The sequence below is a fragment of the Venturia canescens genome, chromosome 8, assembly GCF_019457755.1.
Source record: "Venturia canescens isolate UGA chromosome 8, ASM1945775v1, whole genome shotgun sequence".
NCBI classification, from domain to species: domain Eukaryota; kingdom Metazoa; phylum Arthropoda; class Insecta; order Hymenoptera; family Ichneumonidae; genus Venturia; species Venturia canescens.
Genome location: NC_057428.1, coordinates 19,736,590 through 19,759,047, shown reverse-complemented (window position 1 = coordinate 19,759,047; position 22,458 = coordinate 19,736,590). Strand labels below are relative to the sequence as shown.

The following is a 22,458-nucleotide window of genomic DNA, read 5'->3' as shown; positions in this document are numbered from 1 at the left end:
AAAGTTCAGGGAGGTAAAAAAATGCGTTCGAACACGAATATATTATTCGGCTACTACGTAGCAGCGCAGCTCAAGACGTGCTCAAGACCGGGGCCAGTGTGCGCAGAGTTCGGATGGCGTTGGCGTTCCCCGACGCCCGCACCCCGCAACTTCGACAGGTAGTGCGAGTTGGCACATGGCTGCACGTTCTGGCGCGCGCAGTCTCGAGTTGACCGAGCAGACGACAGTGGTATGGAGATACGGTGCTCCGTATAACGTGCTTGTATACGAGTAAAAATAAAAAAATCGAATAAGAAATCATGTGAATCCGCGTTTTGTAACTGAAAAAATCTATTAAACCCCAAAGAAGCGCCTTATCGCTCGTCCGTGAGTTGGAATTATTATAATATAAAAACATATTATTTCATTCGATTGTTGAAATATTGGAAAATATCGACCGCATTGGCGCTTCGTCGTTCCATTCCCTCTCGCAATATCGTATACATCCATCGCTCGGCCCTTCCGTTCGATTATCTCAAATTCTACCGGCACTTCAATCTGCAAATATGGTCCGTGTGTGAACATCCACGAGGTTATGCGCGAACGATTTCCCTCGGAAATCAGTATTTCGTTATTATTTATAAGACCTCTCTCAATTGCTTCGAAACTTTTTAATAATGGACTTAAAAGTTCTATTCATAGAAGATCAAAGGAGAGAAAACAGACTTTTTTCATTGCGACATAATTATATATTTATCGCCCAACAGTGCAATCTGCCAAGGCAAAATACGCGGTTTACTCGCTGTTGGTAAACGCGATAAACCACGTACCGGTACGTTCAGTTTTTCATTTCAAAAACTATATTTACATACGTCGCATTTTAAAGCATAATTCGTTTATTATAGAAAACGTCCAGTTTCCGTCTCAATCAGGAAAATCACTGCGCGAAAACCACGATATAACACAGCTTTTATTTGTTTCTATGATCCGACATTTTGAACACATTATCAAATAAAATAACCCCATTAGAAATTGCTTTAAAAAAAATGAAAAAAAGATAAACCACGTACGAGAGTTTGAGAAATGTCTAAAAAATAATTGATAGATCTGGACGGTCTGTGAGTACGAACGACAAAAATTTTTCGATATCTTTTTGCGTTTTCGGAAAGGTTCATTTTCATGGGGAGGGGGGGTTAGAAATACTGACAAAAAAACAACTCGAGATAAGAACTCGGAATTGCAAAACTAAATTAGCCTGTCATTGTTGAATTTTGAACGATTTGTTTTCCGTTTGAAAACCCGTTACAACGAATAACCGATATTTCCTCGTGTTGCTCAGTTGCGGTGTATAGCGTGTGTTCGGATATATAATTTCACGTTGGAGTGAAATACGAGACGGTTTCATCGGTTCAACGGTGTGAAGTTTTCCGCCTAGTTTGAAAGTTTGATGCGGTAATTACATCGAGGACACTTCGCGTGTTATCATTTGTCACGAGCGGTCCACTTTCCCCCTGGTTTCCCCGCCAAGGTCACGGGTGTTGCAGTCCGTTAATTCTTAGCTCATCTCAATCAATTGTCAACTTCATTTGTTCCGCCAGCTTTCATATGGACACGTGTGTCTATGTACGTAATGACAGATGAATGTACTTTGCTGCGTTATATGCACGTTACGTTCGGGCAAAAATATAGATTTTTTTCTCGGAGGCCAGCAGCAGTTGGCCTAGATTTTATTTTCGATCGATAACAACAATTTTTGAGACTAGGCGGAAAGATGCGTTTATAACCTCAACTGTAACTTTTTTGGCATTACGATTATTGAAAACTGTACGAATCGCAAAAAGAAAAACGTCAAAATTATATTATCATTGTAACAAGCGAATAAAGCGATATTTTTCTTGAAATTATCATAAACCGGTGAACGGTTTCGTGTTTGGCGAAAAAACAGATTTTTTGAGTTTATTCGTCGTCGGAAAAAAAACATGTACGTGGTAAGAATGGCGTGCGTAAAGTCCGTGGCCGTTTCGTGGGACGGAGCGTGTTGTTTGGAAAAATATGAAGCCGGTCGGGCTTGTTTGGGTTTGTCGTACACCAGTGCAATAAAACGAAGCCGAATAATGAACCGTGATAAAAAGAGGCAAAAACGAGGATGCAGAATTGCTGAAAGTCTCGTCCGTCCAGTTCGAAGTTGGAAGGCGCAATAGAAACGGTCGAAGCTTCTCGGCTCGGCCGCTAGGGCCGAGCTCGCGCATATATTTGTGCACTTCGCGTGCAGCGTATCTCAACATTGGCAAAAAATAAGGAATTTTTTTTTAATTTTTCAATTAACCTTCGTCACCTGTCACGAGGGCTAAAAATTGAACGAGCCACTCCCGCAAACGCAGCTATTTTTGTTTTTCCGATCCGCGTAGTCGTTGAGCCGTCACATGCAATTTTGCACTTTCTCGTAAATGGTTCGTTTACTACTCGATCAGTATATAAACTCGGAGAAACGTTGCTTCTGTCGGGTAGTCCGACTCCCCTCAGGGACCCACGCCCTTTGACCAGACCTACTCGAGTTCGGCATCGGGAAAAACTACAAATCACGAAAAATACCGGCGATTCCAAATCACCAACCAAATCCCTGCAGTGAAAGCCCGCGACTACCTTTTGACCCTTTTTCTCCCGAATACATCAAAATTGTCGGATTCTCTTAAAAATATTTTTCAAAGTTCTAAAATCTCGAATAAAAAAGGTCATTAAAAAAATAAATCGAAATTTGATACTTTGAAAAATCATTTTACGAGGGCTTCGCGAGCCTCTCATTGTTTCGGGCTTTCTCACTTGCGCCCGACTAAATCTAGTCGAGATTTTGTTTTATCACTCCGATAAGCATGTGTTAAAGCCGAGGTCAAAGTTACTTACTCCTTGGAGCAGGAATTCATGAATTATGCAAACAAAAAAGGAACCGAAATATGTTGATTTTGCGTTGAAAAGAGTTTTCGACGTTTCACCCAAGAAGGAACGAAATCTTGCATTATTTTTTTTCAGCACGAATGAATAATTGCTCGTTGACAAATCTTACCGTCGAATTCGCAAATATTTCAGTTTTTAAAATCCGCATAATTTTCACAATTAGTTGATCACACTTTCGCCGTTTATGCGCGTGCGGGTATGCGAGAGTTAAAAAAAACATTACGAAAGTCGACGAGCTCGCCATCCCTTTTGCATCATTTCCAAAATGTCTTCTAATCATTCGAATTTCAATCATACGAGAATTACGACAGAGGGATTTCGAAAAATAACGAATTTATCCGCTCTTTAAGGGCGCACGAAGCACGCTTCGTCGTTTTTCGTGTAGCACACTGTCGCTAAGCAGGGGCGTGGCCTAATTTTCTTTTATCTTTGGCGTAGCAGATAATAATTGGAGAAAAAAAATATTGCTCGAAAAAAACGTTCGCGAGCGCATACGCTCTCGTTCGCTATATAATTCATCGAGGAAATGACTAACTTTAGACTTGGCCGTGAAGTCCCCAGGGGAGCATCGAAAGATAGCGATCTGAGTACCCACGTGCCAAATGTTACTTCAGAGTTTTGTATGTTCGTCTGTGAGAAAATACAAAAAAAAAGTAATTGCGGGAGGGAAAGCAATTTCGATTTTTCTATGGTAACGATAATTCGACGGATTTTTGAGTATTCGGCTCGGTATCCTTTTTGGAAGCGCGACAGAGTTATTCGCAACGTACTTTTCGATTGGTTCCTTTGTTGTCTCAGTTCGTCATCTGCCGACGAAGTACACGGTCGTTGTTATGCAGCGTACGGATCATCGATTTGCCCTTGAATAATTGCGAAAAGAGAAATAATAATTCAGGCGTTTAGCCATTTTTGCCAGACGATTTATTCGCCCACGTAAATTTCCGACGCGGTTACATACTGAACACGATCACTTCTGTTTATTGTGTATTTTTTCGGCTCGGTATACGAAAGTTCGAAAAAGTGACGCAACTCTTATTGTCGCTCGCAGTCACTCGCTGCACCAAGCGACTTATTTATTTCTCCTCTCCATTTATCCTCGTTTTATGACGCTTTTTTGTTCGTAATCGTCGAATACAGAGTGCTGAAGTAAATCATTAAAATGAATAACGGTATGGAGGAAGGTGTCGAAGAAGACACGTTTAACGAGGATATTTCGTCGTCGTTGCCGCTCATCCCCGAGGAACAAGATGTTCAGGATATGAAGAGAAAAACTAGTATTTTCAAGCTTTATTCTCAAAAGCCTGGAGGTAAGGATCGTCGCGAGTCACCGAGGCTTCGCGCTCGTTTCTCTCTCATTGTGTGTCAATTGTTTTTATTCGAAACGGGATTGACGGTGGTGTTAAAGTTTGCTTCGTTTCAATAGCGAAGAGGAGACGATAAGATAACACGAAAGTGACATTTTTTGTGGTCTTTATTGTATTAACTAAATTCAAAATATAACGAAAATCATTTACGACATATAAATGTGATTTTTTCTTTTACTTTTTCATCCTTCAGCTTCTTTTCTCTTCTCAAATTTTTATTTTACTTCTCTTGATGTTTTCGGGGCTTCCGTGGAATCTCCTCTCGATTCATCATCGATTTAACCCTCTTCGTTTTTCTTTTTGTTGGTTTTGGTTCTTTCCTCTCCTTCGATAACTGCGCTTCTTTGCTTCGATTTCTCGGAGTGACGATCAAAGTTTTTTGTTTTTATTTAACTCAATGTTTGTTTTACAATTGTTTTTTCGTTTTGCTTGAAAATGTTCACACTACGAAAAATTTGGTGTTTATATTTCTTATACGGTTTCTCCCCCCCCCCCCCCCCCCCGCCCCTCGCCACACACGCACACACGATTCTACTTTCCCCACTTCATTATTTCGGGAATCACCTGCAAGGTCAACACGGAATAACGGTCGTTTTTTGAATTCGTGTATACATGCTAATCTCTTACTGTAGTTGTGTAATTCGAGACGGGATCAAAGTCTGTTCAGGTTCAACAAAAATTGTCGTCACTCGCGTCCGAAGTTCCCCTCTCGATAAGCGGATAACGCGATTACGGGAAGTCGATTTTTTTCTGATTATTTACAAAAAGTAAACACGTATCCAAGAAAGTATACAATTAGCGATGCTGTGTCTTCGCGAGTCTGTCACAATCGACGTCATTTTCTTTCCCAATCATACATTTAATGACACAAAAGAACGACAGAAGTCATTCGCCCTAAATACATCGATTTCACCGAAAAATTCGATAACAGTCGAGACGTCCGAGACGACCAGTCGGCCGGCCGCACCGCGTCAGTTCGCACCCAAACTCGCGCCCCCTATCGCCACTTTTGTGCCCACTCAATGCTCCCGAAAACTGAGAATTCATCATTTTTTTTTAACCCGAATTACACACTGACAACTCTAGATACTTTTCTTGAGTTTTTCGATACCTTTGCCCTCAACACAATGGCCGAGAACGATGTATCAGCCTCCTCGCACCAACCCACCAGAATAAGCACTAAACTCGACTCGATGATCAAACTCTCTCTTGCTTAAAAAATTGTTAGTATCGATGGAATTATTTTCGAGTTTTTTATTCATCAAGTTCATCAGTTAAATCTGCACCGGCGCAAAAATGTTACGTCGATGTTCGAAGTGAACATAACCCTACCGCTGACAGGTTGATTGAGTGAATAGTAACATTGAACTTTTCCATGTAAAAGAATGCCTGAAAATTCCTTGAGATCGACGGGTAGGAGCGCGCAGTGCGTTCTTACACGAAAACAATTGAATTTTTTATGAATTTTTCCGAGGAAAATGCACATTTTCATGACAACAAAATAGAAGCGTAAAGAACGATAGAAAATTAAAATTTGAACAAAAATCTATTGAAAAACGTCGTAATAATCCTCCATTTTGTGAATAAATTGGATTGTCGATCGTTCACATATTTCTCTCGTAGCTTCTTCGCACCAAAAAATATTGAAATTCATCGCGTCGCGATCAGACTTTAAAATCACTTGTTCAAAGGTTAAAATAGGCGTGTCTATACAAAATGAGGTCAGCGTAGTTGACAAAAAAATTCAAAACGTCGGGCTTTCCCTCACAACTGTAACTTCCATGCTTGCCAATAAAATATTCAGCTCGATGAAAATCGTGAATGGATGAATTACAATGACGTACGAAAATAGAAAAAAAACGACTGAGATTAAAAAAGGAGGAAGAATTTAAAAAAAGTCGTCTCCTTGTTAGCACTCATTTGTTTATGCGTCAAGAGCAGAAAAGTAAAAAAAAAAGAGCGAGAAAAAAGAAATAATCGACTCAGGAATAATCAATGTTGAACGGCGTGGCGAGATTTTCGAATGGACTCATCTACACATACATCGCGTAAAGTTGAGTCAGCCGACCACGAAGAGACTGCACGACGGTCAGCGTACCTTGCACTTATTTTAGTACTCTCAATTAAATTAGAGCCTGAATTCAAGGCTGTACCAAATAGGACTAGGGTATATTTTCGTAAATGAGCGTCGATAACTATGACGAGACGGATCACCCGACCACCTTAAGTCACATGCCAAACAATCATTTCCTACTGTCATTATTTTTTCTACTCGTTGCATGACTTTGTTGCTGTTTTTTTGGCCTGTCATAATAATAGGGTACGATTGAATTGATGAATTCGAAAAATTCATGAATAGGTTATGTTTTCGTGAAAGCGAAAGTATAAATACCATTCGAATGTTTTTAAACTTTTGAATACTCACACGAATCGCATTTATTCAATTTTCGATTCGAACAACTCAGCTGAATCCTCTTCTGTCGATGATAACGTATCAATATGAAACCGGGGAAAACCGGGTCGTCTATTTATTAGTACGATAATTAGCGACATTCGTCGTCCATCACGATTGTTGCAGAAAAAAGTATGCCGAGCGCGACGAAGAAAGGGGGACCACTTGTTGGTGCGATAGACGTCGGCACGCGAACAGTACGATTCTCGGTAAGATTTTATGCATCGTCTGTCTACCATTATTAAAACTTGCGTTCAGTTTCGTTTTCGATTAGGAGCATCTATTTTATGCGGATTATCAGGGACTAGTGTGGAAGTCGAAATGATGCTTGGATCGTATTCCGACGACTTTTTTCTCCGCTTCGAAACAATCCATTTCTCTTTCTGTTTTTTTTTTCTTTTTTCTCGGAATTTGAAGATATTTTATTAATTTTTTCTCAGAAACTGATTTTCGTGCATTCGAATGTACCAGCATTTCGAGGTACTCGTAGGAAAATACATTTGAAAAAATTAGCGAATGAAAGAAAAAGTACGATTGTGTGACAGGTATTCAACGCTAAGCACGTTGCGGAAGTCGCCTCACATTCGATTGACATTGAACAACACACGCCACGAGAAGGTTGGGTCGAGCAAGATCCCAAAGAAGTTTTATTCGCGGTAAGAGCTTGCATCAAAGATGTAACTAAGAAATTAGAAATCTCTGGTCACAAAGTCAAAGAAATTGTGACCATTGGTATGACGAATCAACGCGAAACAACAGTTGCCTGGGACGCGCTCACTGGGGAGCCACTGTACAAAGCAATCGGTAAGAACTTCAGGTTGCGCCAGAGATCACGAGCCTCCTGATTTGTTGACAAACATATCGATGCTTCATAAATACATTTCTCTTTCAGTCTGGTCTGATATAAGAACGGTCGAAGTCGTCGATCAAATCATAGCCAAATTTCCTGATCAAAACAAAAATCATTTGAAACCGCTTTGCGGTTTGCCAGTCAGCCCGTATTTCTCAGCCCTCAAAATACGATGGATGAGAGACAACGTTTTGGCTGTGAGAAAAGCCATGAGAGAAAAACGATGCAGAGTCGGCACCATGGACACGTGGATTATTTGGGTATCGAAAGAGTTTATCAAAGACAGTTATTTTTTCTTACTCTGCTTAAAAAATGACTTTTTGACATATCCATTAAAAAACTTGAAACACTAAAAATGCTGAATGATAAAATTAAATGGTCCAAGTAATCAGCGATGTCATTTGGACGAATTTAATAGCCTCTCAAAGTAGGATAGTTTGAAGATAAGGTTGATCTTTTTTACAGAACTTGAGTGGCGGGGTGGAGGATGGTCTTTACATAACTGATGTCACAAACGCATCGAGAACGATGCTCATGAATATCGAAACTCTCAACTGGGATCCAACTTTGTGCAGATATTTTGACATTCCTATGAAGTTACTGCCAGACATAAAAAGCAGTTCAGAAATATATGGAAATATCAGCGTCGGACCTCTGAAAGGCATTCCCATATCTGGTGTAAGTTTTTTCATTAAAAATTCTCTTTTTACAGTTCACTTTTTTTGAAAATTTATCTTCATTGAGTTTCTTACAAGTAATTCTCAAAATCCGTTATACACGGAGTATGAAGAAAAATTTAGTTGTATTTATTCCCAGCAACTGAGTTTGATTCCAACGTCCTCTCTAATAGCCAATTTGAAATTTAATTTATTTATGTTGAAAAATAGATTCTAGGCAATCAACAAGCTGCACTTGTGGGCCAAAATTGTTTGCAACAAGGTCAAGCGAAAAACACCTACAGAAGCGGATGCTTCCTGTTGTGCAATACAGGAACTACTGTAAGTATAATGTTTTCTCAACCAGTATAAAAAAAACCACGATTCATTACAAGTCAGATTTTCTAGTACTCAAATAAAAAGTCTTCATTGTCACCGAAAGGGAGATAAAAAAGAATTTAGAACAAACGACAAGAAAACTCCATTTCCAAATTTTCCATTATTTGTGTAATACTTTTGTGTTTGTCGTTTGTACAAAATTTGGGGATATTTTGTAGAATTGTTTAAACAATGGACCGAAAACATGGACAAATTTGATTGAATCGTTAATATTTTTTCAGAGAGTGTATTCGTCTCACGGTCTCGTAACGACAGTTGCTTATCAATTAGGTCCAAATAGTCCTGCTGTTTATGCCTTGGAAGGCTCCGTCGCTGTGGCTGGGGCGGCTATTAAATGGCTTCGTGATAACGTCAAACTAATTAAGGACGTTCACGAGAGCGAGGATCTTGCTCAAAGTGTATTCAGCACCGGTGACGTTTATTTTGTCCCCGCTTTCACCGGTCTCTATGCTCCATATTGGAGAAAAGATGCGAGAGGGTAAAACATTTATCAAAGTTTATTCACATTTTTTTTGTCAAAACGAAGACTTCATGTCGACTGAACAAATTTTCCATATTCAAACGTCATTTGTGTGAAATTTTTTTTTTGTAAATTTTTTCCCGAGAACTTCGATGCACAGTTCAACGCTTTACAATGGGAATTCGATTTCCCGTTCGTCACGAATTATGAAAATGAGATTTCTTTAATGTACAGGATAATCTGTGGCTTGACCGCCTTCACGACGAAGCAGCATATCATAAGAGCGTCTCTGGAGGCGGTTTGTTTCCAGACCCGAGATATTCTCGAGGCGATGTACAAAGACTGTGGTTTTCCATTAACAAAGCTCCATACCGATGGAAAAATGTCAACGAATAATCTCCTCATGCAACTGCAAGCTGATCTTGTTGGTATACCAGTATGTAAGTATGCCAAGAATGATGTTTTTTTTTTTTTTTAAGAATTGGCCCATGAGACTTGACAGAAAAGCATAAAAATGAAAAAATTAATCATTTTTCAAAGTTAGAGCAAGTATGCCGGACATCACGACCTTGGGAGCAGCGATGGCTGCTGGACATGCTGAGGGAATCGATGTTTGGGATCTCGACGGTGAAGATGTCGAGACCGTACCGAACGACACGTTTTTACCGACCACGACGCCCGAAGGTGGGGTCGAATTATTCGCATCACTTCGATTCTTATTTATAGAATCTTTTCTTTGTCGTGTTTTTTCGTGACTAATTCATATTGCATCTATCCTTAGGGAGAGATGGAAGGTACAAAAAGTGGAAAATGGCCGTACAGAGGAGCATGGGATGGGCTGAGGTGAAAATGTCCGATCGGATGACAGGTGAAGTTCACATTTCCAATTGGGTTGACAACCCTCGATGAATCTTATTTATGTTTTTTCAATTTCGTTCATCTTCATTCCTTCAGAACGAAATGAAGATCATTTTTCGATGTAACCACTCAAATATAATTTATAACTGTAAATATTTATGGATTTCAGACGAAAGATACAGGGTGCTGGCCTCGATACCAGCGAGTTGGTTCCTAATGACGAGTTTTATTCTCCTCCGATTGAGTCAACACTTGCAAAACCGGTGACGAACCGACACCGATTACGACAGCGTCGAAAATATTTATCTAGACGACAGATAGCAAAATTTCTTCGATATTTTCATGATATTAGGCACTCGAGGTGCGAAACGTCAGTTGAGAGCGTATACAGTCGAAGCGCACGTTAAATGCTCTCTCCATTCGAAACGAGCCTGTCAAATGTTTATTCGGGCGATAGACAAATTTAAAAACAATGCGAAATTCAATGCGTGACTGATATGCGCGTGTAAGACTTTGACGAATCCTCTGAATGTTTTCTCGCTTCAGTCAAAACCCTTGATGAAAGTCTAATTAATACGCACATTTGTCCCTCTTATTTGCCGATTGAAAATTGGCTTTAATTTTAATGTTGACATTTTTCCTTTATCACGAAAAACCCTTACCTAGTATTCGTCGTTGTTTGATTAACTTCTATTTATGTTCATTTACATTTTGGTGTGTGATTCACTAGCATGATTAATTCATTTTATTTTTAATGAAGTTTTATTCGTCCGAGTGAATTTTGCTCAATAATGATTACTCTCTACCCAGTAATCGATATTCTTTATCATCGAAAATTATTAGCAAGCGAAGAACGTAGCGATTATTCAAGAATCCTTTCGTCTCAAATCTCGAATTAGCGCAAAGGAGCAAATTAAGAAGAAATCTTTTTGTTTACTCAAATTACGTATGGAAAAATGACCGTCGCGAAATTTTGTAAGACTATGCGAAAAGCCTTCTATTTTCATTTATGAATTGATGCGGCCAAATTATGAATCTGAACAAACGAATGAAACCTGTATCCGACTGTGTGCGAATGGATTGTTTTCTTCTGTTTTGTTTGGACCGAATGGCAGTAAATTGATTTACGAATATTTATCACCCTTTCAAAAAATCGGTTGATGTTGGAAAAAGTTGACAAAAGAATGTGTGGTTCGCGTCATGCTACTGTCGTACGAATATTCCGCAACGTTTCGCGTTGCAATATTCTTTGTAACAATGTGACACGTATACGAATCGAGAATTTTTTCGAAAATGTGTAAAAAACCGTACGAAGAATTAAAACCGTCGACACAAATGAGGGACGCAGATTTACCTCTGAGATTTAATCAAGTCGACGAAAATAAAGCGCTATTTCAAAATCAACGGTTCCGAGGTTTTCATTTGCATTTTTTCCACTCTCCATTTCATCCTCTGTCATTTTCGCAACCCTAAACTCTGTTACGAGGCGACGAAGCAATATAAAAAATGAATAAATTTTTGGAAAATTCTGCGTGGTCGTCCGAGTCCGTCGAGGCTACAGATCGGTTACTTTACCGACCGAGCTTTCAAGAAATGCTATAGAAAAAGACGGTTGCTGTGACAAAAATGATTAAACATCACTCGAGCAATGGGCATGAAAATAAATAAGTTATTACTGAAAAGAAAAAACATGAAAATGAATAATAGTTTTTGCATTTCAATCAACTAAACGAGGCAAGAGATATTTCAATTTCGAAATTTTGGTATGATAACTGACAACAAGGGAGCGTTACTATCGACTCTCGATTGAAGAATCGAGATACACTAGATCGAGATATTATGCGAGGAAATGGCGCTGCGGCAGGAGAGAGGGGAGCAAACACGTGGCGAACTTCAAAGAGCTTGCAGAGCATTGTTGAAGGAAAAATCCCTCTCGCGGAGGAGGATCGCGGTGGTTTGGTGGATTTTATCGGGGCTACGGGCTACGGGAGTTCAGTTTATGAACAGGATGCGGTAATGCGTGATCTTTTGGCTTGCGTCTCGTCGGGGCAGACGAGAGCCCTCGCGTGAGAGAACGTCAACGTTGATACTCGTGATCGGTTTAACAAAACGCGTCGTGTGTATTCCTCGTGTTAGTATATATGCCGTTTGAGCCGAAGTTTCGCTTTTGTACTGTCGTTCGATCATATTTTTCGTGTATTCGTTATTATTTTATCCGATATCGAAACTTGGACAGAATTGAATAAAATGTATCTGCGTCCGAGTGGCGTTGTAACGCGGTTAAAAACGCAACACTCGTAAATAATAAATAAACGTGACGCTTTGGGTAAATTTTGCGCGAGCACTCGCGCCAAAGAGGTGTCTCGAGCGGAACAACTCCGATAGCGGGATAAAGAGCGAGAGAGTTGGAGAGGGAACTTGAGACTCCGAGAAAGAAGGAGAGAAAAGTATCGAGACAACAAGGTTTTGTGAAGAGCGAACGAGAGAGACGGATAAAGCGATATCGGCGTTGTTTGGAGCGCGGCTGGAGGGGCAGAGAGGGATCCGGAAGTTAAGTCCGGAAATAATTCATACGTATATCAATACAGAGATATACGTGTACATATGAAAATAGTACAGAAATATCGTGCTCGGATAGTTGAATAGGATTTTGGCCCAAGATGTCGTCGAGCGGTCACAGCAGTCGTACCCGTTCGGTGCACATAAGTTCGATATTTCAAAAGATACAGGGACGTTTCGCGGACGCAATGACACCGCCAAAGCTCTCAACCGACAAGCGTATGCTCGACAAAACGTGGAAACTCATGGACAAAGTTGTCAAACTTTGTCAGCATCAACGTATGAATTTGAAAAATTCACCGCCCTTCATTCTCGACATATTACCCGATACTTATCAACGTTTGCGTCTTATATACAGCAAATATGAGGATCGCATGCAAATATTGCACAGTAACGAGCACTTCTGCGTATTTATAAACAATCTTATGAGAAAGTGCAAACAGGCGATAAAACTATTTAAAGAGGGCAAAGAAAAGATGTTCGATGAGACCTCGCATTACAGGCGCAATTTAACTAAATTGAGCCTCGTGTTTAGTCACATGCTCTCCGAATTAAAAGCTATTTTTCCCAACGGTGAATTCGCCGGCGATCAATTTCGCATCACCAAATCCGACGCTGCTGAATTTTGGAAGGAACGCTTCGGTAACAGGTAATATTTACTTTTTCAAGTGTTCTATTAATTCTGTCATCCTTTGCTCGTTTTTCATTCGACGAAACATACTAACCGTTATGCGTACAGTTGTTCCTTAACCTTAAGTGTAGAAAAAAATACATGAAATTGATGCGAATTTTTTCATTGCTCTTGACATCTGAAAACGCGTGTTAAGAATCATCAATTATTTCGAAGGCTTTTTAGCTTCTCAAAGTAATTGAATGACGATTGAACAGGAATTTTATTTTCTAGTCGCTCGAGGTTTCGCCAATCGAACAGCTTCGATTCCTGCGATTGTCAGGGCTCCCAAAATCTATAGTCGCGAGGTTTTTGGGGCTTCCCCCGCCCCCTGTCTACGTTTTCGTTTCATTGTTGTCGCCGCCGAGAAAAGCGACGCTTTTTCGCGGGGCTAGCGTTGTAAATTGCTTTTATTTATTGAAGCGTGTGGCCGTTTTTTCGCGAGGGTCAACCAGAGTTCCATGAATAGGTGCGTGAATAACGCAGTTAAACGAGTCCGGGAAAGGTGTCACGGTAAATGAAGAAAATATGCCCGAAACGTCGACGAACCTAACCTCAAATTCTCAGTTTTCGTTGCCCGACACTTGTGCACGATTTTTCCGTTACCAAACGTCTTTCGAGCCCATTATATGTTAATTGAAACCAACAAATAACGAAATAGTCAGCAATTATGCGATTTGAATGAACGTAAAAAGTGAAATGACGAAGAAAATAAGATTTTATTATGAAAATCTCTCGAGATTCTCTTCAATCAGCAAGTGTCGCGTGAATTTTCAAGTGGTTAAGCAATCCTTAAGCACTCTCTTCGCCTCGTCGTACTCGACTGCTATTTTTCCTTCCTGTATAAAAAGCAGGAGCCACGTAGTCGCGTTGATTTTGACGAATCGAACGGGTTCTCGATCGACGTGACCGGCAGCGCGTCAAATTGCATCAATGAAAAAAGAGGAAAAAAGCATCGAAGGATGAGCGTCGTCGAGGCTTTTCTGCGCTCGAGCGAAATTCATCGAATTAAGTTCGTTCAACTCGGGCTTGTTTATCGAGTTCCCCTCGTGTTTATTCAAGCGCTTTCATTTTCTTCATTATAAAGAGGAAATTATAGCAGAAAGTTTCAATCGAATTGGCGGAGCGACGTCTCATCATTTTTTCCCATCTTTAAGTTACGAAATTGAATCGGCCAGAGGCCGAAACATAATTCATGAAATATTATGAGACCGCTGAATTTTCACGTGCGCGTTACGGGGCCCGTCGCGCCGGAACAACGTCGAAAAAACGAAGCAGAAAAATCCTTGAGCGTTTTATTAATAAAACATCGTGACCTCCACTCCACGCGAACTCGTTTCATGAATGGGCGGCTCATAGGAGATAAAAAACGCGAGAAAATGAAAAAAACACGCATGAATGTTGCACGATTCGAGGTAGAACAAACATTGAACTAAGCGGAGAAGAGCGCGAAGAGAACATTCCTCGTCATCATGGAAAAAAACCTGCGGCATTGAAATCCACGTGCGCCTCCCGACTCGCGATCCGGAAAGTTTTTGTTTTTGTTTTGTTTTTTTTTTTCTTTTCTTCATTTTTTATTCCGACACACAATGCCGGCGGCTCAGCTCGTGCGGGGGTCGAATAAAAGCGGCAAAATTCGCCTTCTCGGTCCCCCGAACTCTCCGTACTTCGATCGAACGCGAGACAAATTTTTGCTTCATAAAAATTTGACTTTTGGACAACGATGGCTCGAAAATTGTCGCGAGCCGTCGGGGAGCCACCGGACTCGGAAAAATATCATTTTAATAGCCTCGTTTCTCATTCGACCTTCCCTTTGAGAGCTCCGACACGAAATTGAACGTAAAGTGGCAACAAATGGAAAAATAATAAAACGAACGCGCCTTCGACGCTCTCGGTAACTCCACACGAGACTGAGGAAAAATATTTCATTTGAGATAATCAGGATCGCGCTTCGCGAATGAAACGAAAAGCGTCTGCTGCTCCGGGCACCGGAGCCGAGCGGATGAAAAACAAACATTTGCGGCGGGGGCGCGCGAGGCGTTCGTAGATCTCGAAACTCACTTTTTCCCTCATATTTTCAAGCTAAACAAACTGTAATTAAAATTTTTTTCAATCGATCCTCATGAATCCGGTTTATTTAACTCGACTGCATCCCCGAATACGTTTTACCGGAAATTCTCAAATAACTTTCGTCCCTTTGAACTTTCAATCTCGCTCTCTCAACATCGGGGGATTAATATTTTGATGAAAACCGAGCGAATCATTCCCAGTCTCCTTTTCCACTTGACGAGAAACTAATATTTCTCCTCCAAGGTCTCTCCCCGTCGATTTTTCTCGAGGTAAATCCTCCGGGGAGCTGGAAATCCTGCCTCATCTTCTCTCCCCCATGAAATCTCGTGCATCCCAGGTAACGAGGTTTAATTATGCTCCTTTTTTTCGTTTTTCCATAACCAAGAAAACGCGCTCCACGGCCGAGTCTCGTTCGGTGCATACGAAATATTTCATCCCCGGAAAGGCTTCGAGGCAATCGAAGAAACGAGAATTTCCTGCGAAAAGTAACTCGAGGCTCGGGGCAGACGAATTTCTTCGCTCTGATCTTTCTCAAGAATAGTAAAATTGACCTATTTGTTAAACGAGTGAAAAGCGAGCGATACTCAAACGAGATCCGAGCCGGTTGATCAGCCGCGTTTCGTAAGTGCGCCTTATCAAAAGTGTTGTAACTTTCGTAACACGTTGATAGCGTCCGGAGGAGCGTTGCGTAACCGAAGAGCGCTTCGATCTTGATACCGTTCGGTTGCCGATGAGGGGAATAACAATAATTTCATTGACTTTTTCATCGCGCCTGAAACGATCAGCTGCGTTGTCGCAGAGAGCAAACAGCTTCGGGGAGCGAATTCTCCGCATTTTACGAATATTTTACAACTTTGTTTACGAATAAATCGTGTTTATCCTCGCCCCTCGCTCCGCGCGCAACCGAACAAACATTATATTCGTTTGTTCCAGCCGCACTCCGCATTTGAGCGCTCCGAGTGGGCTCGGAGGTTGCGCCATCGAAACTATATCGACAAAAATCCTTTCCGAGTAGTTTTCCAATGGTCCGCGAAACTCGGACAGAATTTTATCAAAATCTTGGCGATCCCGGACCAAGTTTTCTTCTTCCAAAGTATCCCGGGATCACGGGGGTTCGAACGACGCTGAACTTCCCGACGTTCGAGTCCATCGAAGTGATGTAAAAAAAAAACTCTCGATTGACACCAGAAAGTCTCCAATATTTCGGTCATTCGCGGAATAAATAATTGCTCAACAACCAATGTGATCGGAGATGGAAACGCGTTGAGGAGAATCTCACGATAAAACTCTGCGATCGCGAGCAACACACTCGGCTCAGCAGCTTTGCAGTGCCAAAGCTCCTCCTGCGAGGCAAATCCGCAAGCCCCGGAGCGTTGAATAGATTCTGCGAAAGCTTACAAACGTTCTTTCGATACTTCGTTCACCGGTAGAAGCTCCTTTCCAAACAGTTTGTCGATGCTACCGAGTTTTATGGATACTCGGGGAGGATAAGCGCGGAAATTCATAAAGGATCGTTTCTCCTTCGGAAATCGGTTTTTACCGATTTTTTTTAAAACGTCTCGTGCCCGGAGCTCGAAATGCTGGCCGGGGATTTGGTCGATGTTGCTATCGGTTCGCGGAGAAGCTCGGCCGGACCGAGGCTCGTTGCCACGGACTCGACGAACGAAAAGCCTTAAGAAAGCGTTTTGTAGGAGCACGGAGATAGCTCGATGGGTAGGAAAAGATAATGACAAGTGCACATGCACGTGCGCACCGTTTTCGACAGAGATAAGGCTCAGCGCGGGTTGTGGGATGTGGTAAAAGGCAGGCGGCGAGTGGGCGATTAGCGAGCGCTGTTTTTAACAGCAGGAATAATGAGCGAAGTGTGTACGCAGCACTGGCTTTCTCGATGGCTCGGTTGCGATCCTCGATCCTCGGCGAGCCTCCAGTTTCCGTCGTTTCCGGTCAAACGATCCGCGGACATCCGTTCCCCTCCCTCGCCGCGCCTCCACCCCGCTCGATTTTATTAATTTACTTGGCGAGGCCCTCGCCAAGTTTTCCCTCGTGGCTGGTGGGAGGCCCGAAGGAGCGCGGATCCGAGTACGCGATCGCGGAAGTCGAACTGAACTCGCGAGGAAAGTTGGGGAAATAAAAAGGCGGAAAAGAAATTTCGGGGTTTTTTAATCTTCTTCCAAGGAAAGTTCCCGATTTTGAGATTTTCGGGCCGTTTCCGTATCGCCGATCTTTATCGCGGCGATATATCAACGAGCCATTCGAAATTCGAACACACGTGAAAACGCCCTCGAGAGTCGGCAAACAGGAAATGAGATTATCCGGTGCCGAGAACTTACATTGACCGCTGGGGAGGAAGCTCCGCTCCATTCATCATTTACAATGAATCCGAATACACAGTGGAATCTAATAACGAGACAAAAGCCACCTGAGGCTGCGTCCACGCCACGCGTGGAGACCCCGCGCTCACTCAATCAACCAGATTTCACATTTTTTTTATCAACTCGAACGAGCTTACTCCTTCTCAGCCAACGCTCCGGCGAGTCAAACTTACGCTGTGTTAATATCACCGAACTTTGCTCAGATGCCACACGTGTGTGCCCACTTTTCCTCGGAGCTCTAACTCCGAGGTTTATTCAATGGAAAAGCCTCGAACATCGTGCACCATTTTCTTCCTCGTTCTCCCGATTGTTTGGCAAAGAATTGAAAAATTCGTTGACCACTTTGAAAGTCCAACGTTGCACGGAGAGAAAAAAATAGTAAGAGTTACTATGCTGCCATGGTATCGGGGTTCTGTATCGCCCATTTGGGTGGGGATCAAATGTTGGAACGAATAAAATTTCGAACAGCTAAGATCTCGAGTTTATAAACTTCGAATGATAATATGGAGACGGATAGACTCGACTAGAATGCCGAAAATAAATAAAGCAGAAACTGCAAGGTTCGAAGAACGTTTACATCGAAAATAGAATGCAACAATCGCCCATAGGACGATTACTGAAATATCGAGATTTTTCGAAAATTCGACTATCACTCTTTCGATTCATAAATTACTACAGCAGTCAGCGATACTGTGAAAATTCGCAATTTTGAAAATATAATAACGAAAGAGCAAATATAACTGAGGTTGAAATACTGAAACACCAAAAAGTCGAACAGTCAAAATGGCGAAACGTTAGAAAGTCGATCGATCGAAATAAAGAAATGCAGTGGAGTTTTGACTTTCGCCTTTTCGAGCTATCGCTATTCTGCATATATAAGTTTTATAGGCTCGAAAAATTCACTTTCGATTTTTTCCTACTCTATATTCTGCTGGTCTGTCTGTAAAACAATTACTCTCCATTTTTAATTCGAAAATATGAAATTTTGACATTCGGGTGGTCTGTTAAAATTCCATTCGAAATGAAAAATATTGAAATATATATTTTCCAGTAAATACGAATTCAAACAAAGAATATTCGATTAAAAACGTAATCTGTTGAATAGTCGATCGGGAATAAGAATTTCGAATTTTTCTCCAAACTGATATCACAACTTTTAAAATTTCGAAATATCGACCGTTCTATAATTCAGTTATTCGACATATCGAATCCCACCCGACTCGATGATGGCAAGTAGAATTATTATGCCGTTTTGCTATACTTAGTACTGTTTTAACAATTGAAATTTACAGTTCAACACGGTAAAATTTGAGCAGCTCGAACACGAGCATCGATCATACGCCAAAGTGTTTAGAAATTTATTTTGGTAAATAGCAGAATTTCATTGGCGATTGTACGATAATATAGCGGTATACATGCGTGTACCGATGTATTTATTTTGACATCACTCATCAATTTTCATGGAGTCGCTTCACAAAAAATGACTGTGTATGTTCGTAAGAATTAATAAATATTACCGATATAGAAGCCTACTTCTATGGCACCGTGGTAGTTTTTAGTGAAATTTTCTCTCCGCATGGAGTCTCTAACGAAATGAGCTGTAAAACCTGCGAATTGCAAATTGGGCAGGGAATGAAATTGAAAAATGACTGGAAATATTGGAGAGTATTTTCACATAATTTCGTTGGACTTCGACGTTCCGAAGCTCGGCGTCGTCCATTTTCGAGGGTCGTTGCCTAGCAGTCCCGTGAGCAGGTTTCCCATCCATTAATAAAGAGGAAAAACGATAAAAATGAAAAAATGGCGGAGGTATGAGTCGTCGAGTTATCGAGCAATCCCCGTGGATGGTAGAACGGTTTTTCCCGTGAAAAAATCGCTGTAAAAATTCTCCAAAAGATGTTTCTCCTCGAACGATGTGAAATTCGTTTTGCTGCGGAGGCTTTTCCACAATTTTGCGAAGCTCGCAAAGATAAATGAAAATGTGTATGAAAATTGGGCTACCGGTTAAAAACCTAACGGATTCAACGGTCCCAGATATTTTGAGCCGGATTAGGGCGCGGGGTCAGGCACGACCGACGAGCAGTGAGTTAAACCGACATCCGGAGGATCGGGAGCTCTCTGTGCTGTCGGTAACGGAAGGAAGGGGGTCGTGACGTCAGGATTGAAGTGAATTAAAAGCTGGCGAACGCGGGTTTGGCTCGTCGGCCGGCTGAAGCAGCCAGCGGGCTTCAGTCGCACAGGCCCACGTTCGTTCCGTCGTACACAGTCTCTAAATTCCATATCGGTTTGTGGAACGCGCGCGCTTTGTCTATTAGGAGAGGCGGCTGAGTCAATGCCACGCGGTAACTGGTTCTCTGATACGCAATTCAGCAAAGCACACACACCGCAGAGGCGAGCGTGCTTTTTGTATCTGCCTTTCGATCAAACCGTACGAAAGGAGCGTTTGCGATTGGCCGGAGGAAACTCGACCGACGATTAGATCGTCTGTGAGTCTCCGGAGAAAAGCCCCGAACTTCATCCGCTCCGACGCATCCGGGGAAATTAATTAGCGACGGCGAATCCGGCGCGTCGACGAAAAACAGAGAGCGGAGAAAGCCCGGCGAGCAAAGTTCCCGGGGCCGCTTTACCTCGGCTCTTCCCTCTTCCCCGATTCCCTGTCAGCCTCCTGTCGATTCACATCCGTTTGTTTATGCCTCCGAATAAATAAGAGCCGGGAGCTATTTAGCGCTGTCAAAACTGCACGGAACGTCGATCTTGATATTCGCTTGTGCTAGCTTCCAACTAAATGTTCATCGGACGGATTTCATTTTTTCTGATAATATATTCAACCATTCGATACTCGATCCCCATATAATAATTTAGCTTCCTCATGTTTGGGTTTAGCGAAACTCGAAAATTAGTTGACGGTTTGACATGAAATTTCAACGCCGAAATCCCTCCATTGAAATTTCCATTTCAATCGCTACGAGGCTTTCGAACGGAAAATCAAGAGCCTCGATGAAAAGTTGCAATGATAACAAGCTCGTATGGGAATCATCGCGAACGAAGATTGACGTACGTTGATTACGAATTCGTACCCGTGACAACTGAAATGAACAATTTTCAGTGAAAAACATTTCACATTTCGTAAACCTTGAAATTTACACAGAATTTAAATGGCAAGTCGACTGACACGGATAACAAATTTTAAGGAGGGTGGCTACCGACGATACAATGTTGCCATGCTAAAGCATGTTAAATACATGAAAAATTTCAAAATTGTAAGAATTTAATAAAATTTGGTGAACATATTCTTTAGGGCCAAATTTGACAATACAAATTTTTTAAGATTTTTCTTCTGTACAGTTATCGAGTAATTGATCACTAAAGGTTCAAGTGTATAAGCATACCGTTTCCATATATATAGGTATACATTCCGGGCATAAGAAATCTGCTTTAATGCGTAATTACTCGATAACTAAGCAGAAGAAAATTTTGAAAAAAATGATGTCTTCGCACTTGATGTTGAAGAACATTATCACCAAATTTGATAAATTTCTTATCATTTTGACGAGTGTAGCCACCCTTCTTAAAGGATTCGTCTTCTTGATTATTGAGATAAACGTGTAAACGTGAAGAAAAATACACAGCATTACAGGGACTGAGCGTAAAAAATCGTTTATCGTTCCATGTATGACGCTCAAGTTTGCAACGTTGGAGTCCGACGAAATGACCTAAAAAAACTCTCGAATAATTCCGTGAATCTCCAATTTTGTTCCCTGCAGCTAAATTTGCAATTTGAAATTTTTCAACCCACATCAATCATTCGTAAAAAAAAAATGATGGTTTACAAATCTTTTTTTCTTCATACCTCGGTCGAAAGTACGCACTTTCGGCCCCGATTTCAAGGCCGAAAGTTCAACATTCCTGCATTGGTAAAAAAAAACACGCTCACTGTGACAGCGGGCGCAAAAATTTTTTTTCTGCACATCTCGGTCGAAAGTATAACATTTCTGCGCTGTCAAAACTGCACGCGCTTCATTCGTCACAGTGGGAGCAAAAACTTTTTTCTACATTCCGAAAGGTTTGACGTAATTATTTTTTTTACTTTTGACGTTTGACGTTTGAACCGATATTGCTTACGTGTTTTTTGAAAGGTTGTGTCTGGTCATCCGCAAACCGTACGAATAAGGTTATATTATTCATTCGGAAAAATGTTATGGAAATGCCATATTATTTCCAAGCACTATTATCAAAACAGTACTATACTGCTACAAATCCGAACGAATAACATACATTTATCCTTCCAGATAAAATCAATGTGAAAGCCAAAAATGAAGTGACCAGACTGATAAAATTAATATAGTCGTTCGGAATAATGATCTATTTTCAGGTTCATAGGAATGCAAATATTCATATTAATTATCTTTGCTAATCTTGTTTTTTTGATTCCTGCCCCCCCCGACTAGCAGCACTCGCTTCACTCGTGCAGCAAATGTCGGGGCAGGCATCAAAACATCTTCTATCGATAGATGCATATTTCAGAAGAAACGTACTTTCGACCGGCTATGAAGAAAAATAGTATACACCACACGCGCAGTGCAGGAATATCAAACTTTCTGCCCTTATAGTGTAATATACTATTTCGTTCGTATCGTTGGACTCCAACGTTGCAAACTCCAGTGTCGTGTTCCATATAAAGATTGAACGCTTCTTACGAAGCTTGTGAAAAAGTACACAATAACAATGAAGTACACGACGAAGGTTTGGGAAAAAATTCGAGACGATTGTCTTACTGGTAATGAAGATATATTGCGTTAAAAGTTGAACGAAATTGG

General features: G+C 41.2%; 2 protein-coding genes across 7 annotated transcripts in view; both read left to right on the top strand.

Moving 5' to 3' along the window:
• Positions 1-173: 173 nt before the first annotated feature.
• Gk2 (Glycerol kinase 2) lies at positions 174-11,374 on the top strand. 5 transcript variants are annotated; one of them, XM_043425502.1, is made up of 12 exons: positions 174-366; positions 4,069-4,238; positions 6,874-6,956; positions 7,293-7,551; positions 7,640-7,857; positions 8,063-8,275; positions 8,485-8,595; positions 8,874-9,130; positions 9,347-9,552; positions 9,653-9,796; positions 9,894-9,980; positions 10,140-11,374. In XM_043425502.1, exons 2-12 carry the CDS (start codon positions 4,091-4,093, stop codon positions 10,235-10,237), a joined length of 1,824 nt encoding a protein of 607 aa, XP_043281437.1. In that variant the 5' UTR covers positions 174-366; positions 4,069-4,090; the 3' UTR covers positions 10,238-11,374. The 5 variants fall into 5 exon arrangements, with proteins under 5 accessions (XP_043281437.1, XP_043281441.1, XP_043281440.1 ...); XM_043425505.1 differs by lacking the exon at positions 174-366 and adding an exon at positions 795-811; XM_043425504.1 differs by lacking the exon at positions 174-366 and adding an exon at positions 898-1,097.
• A 522-nt stretch (positions 11,375-11,896) lies between these two features.
• The window catches only part of Cbl (E3 ubiquitin-protein ligase CBL), a 39,841-nt gene continuing 29,279 nt past the window's right edge, over positions 11,897-22,458 (top strand). For both annotated transcript variants that reach the window (XM_043425501.1, XM_043425500.1), the window contains exon 1: positions 11,897-13,178. In XM_043425501.1, coding sequence (XP_043281436.1) covers positions 12,631-13,178 — 548 coding nt within the window. In that variant the 5' untranslated portion in view covers positions 11,897-12,630. The remainder of the gene's footprint in view (positions 13,179-22,458) is intronic.

Coding starts and splice junctions, on each gene's coding strand:
- Gk2 (XM_043425502.1), top strand. CDS start 4,091: ATGAATAACGGTATGGAGGAAGGTGTCGAAGAAGACACGTTTAACGAG. Junction 9,131..9,346: donor TGGAGAAAAGATGCGAGAGG/GTAAAACATTTA, acceptor TTTAATGTACAG/GATAATCTGTGGCTTGACCG. Junction 9,553..9,652: donor TCTTGTTGGTATACCAGTAT/GTAAGTATGCCA, acceptor CATTTTTCAAAG/TTAGAGCAAGTATGCCGGAC.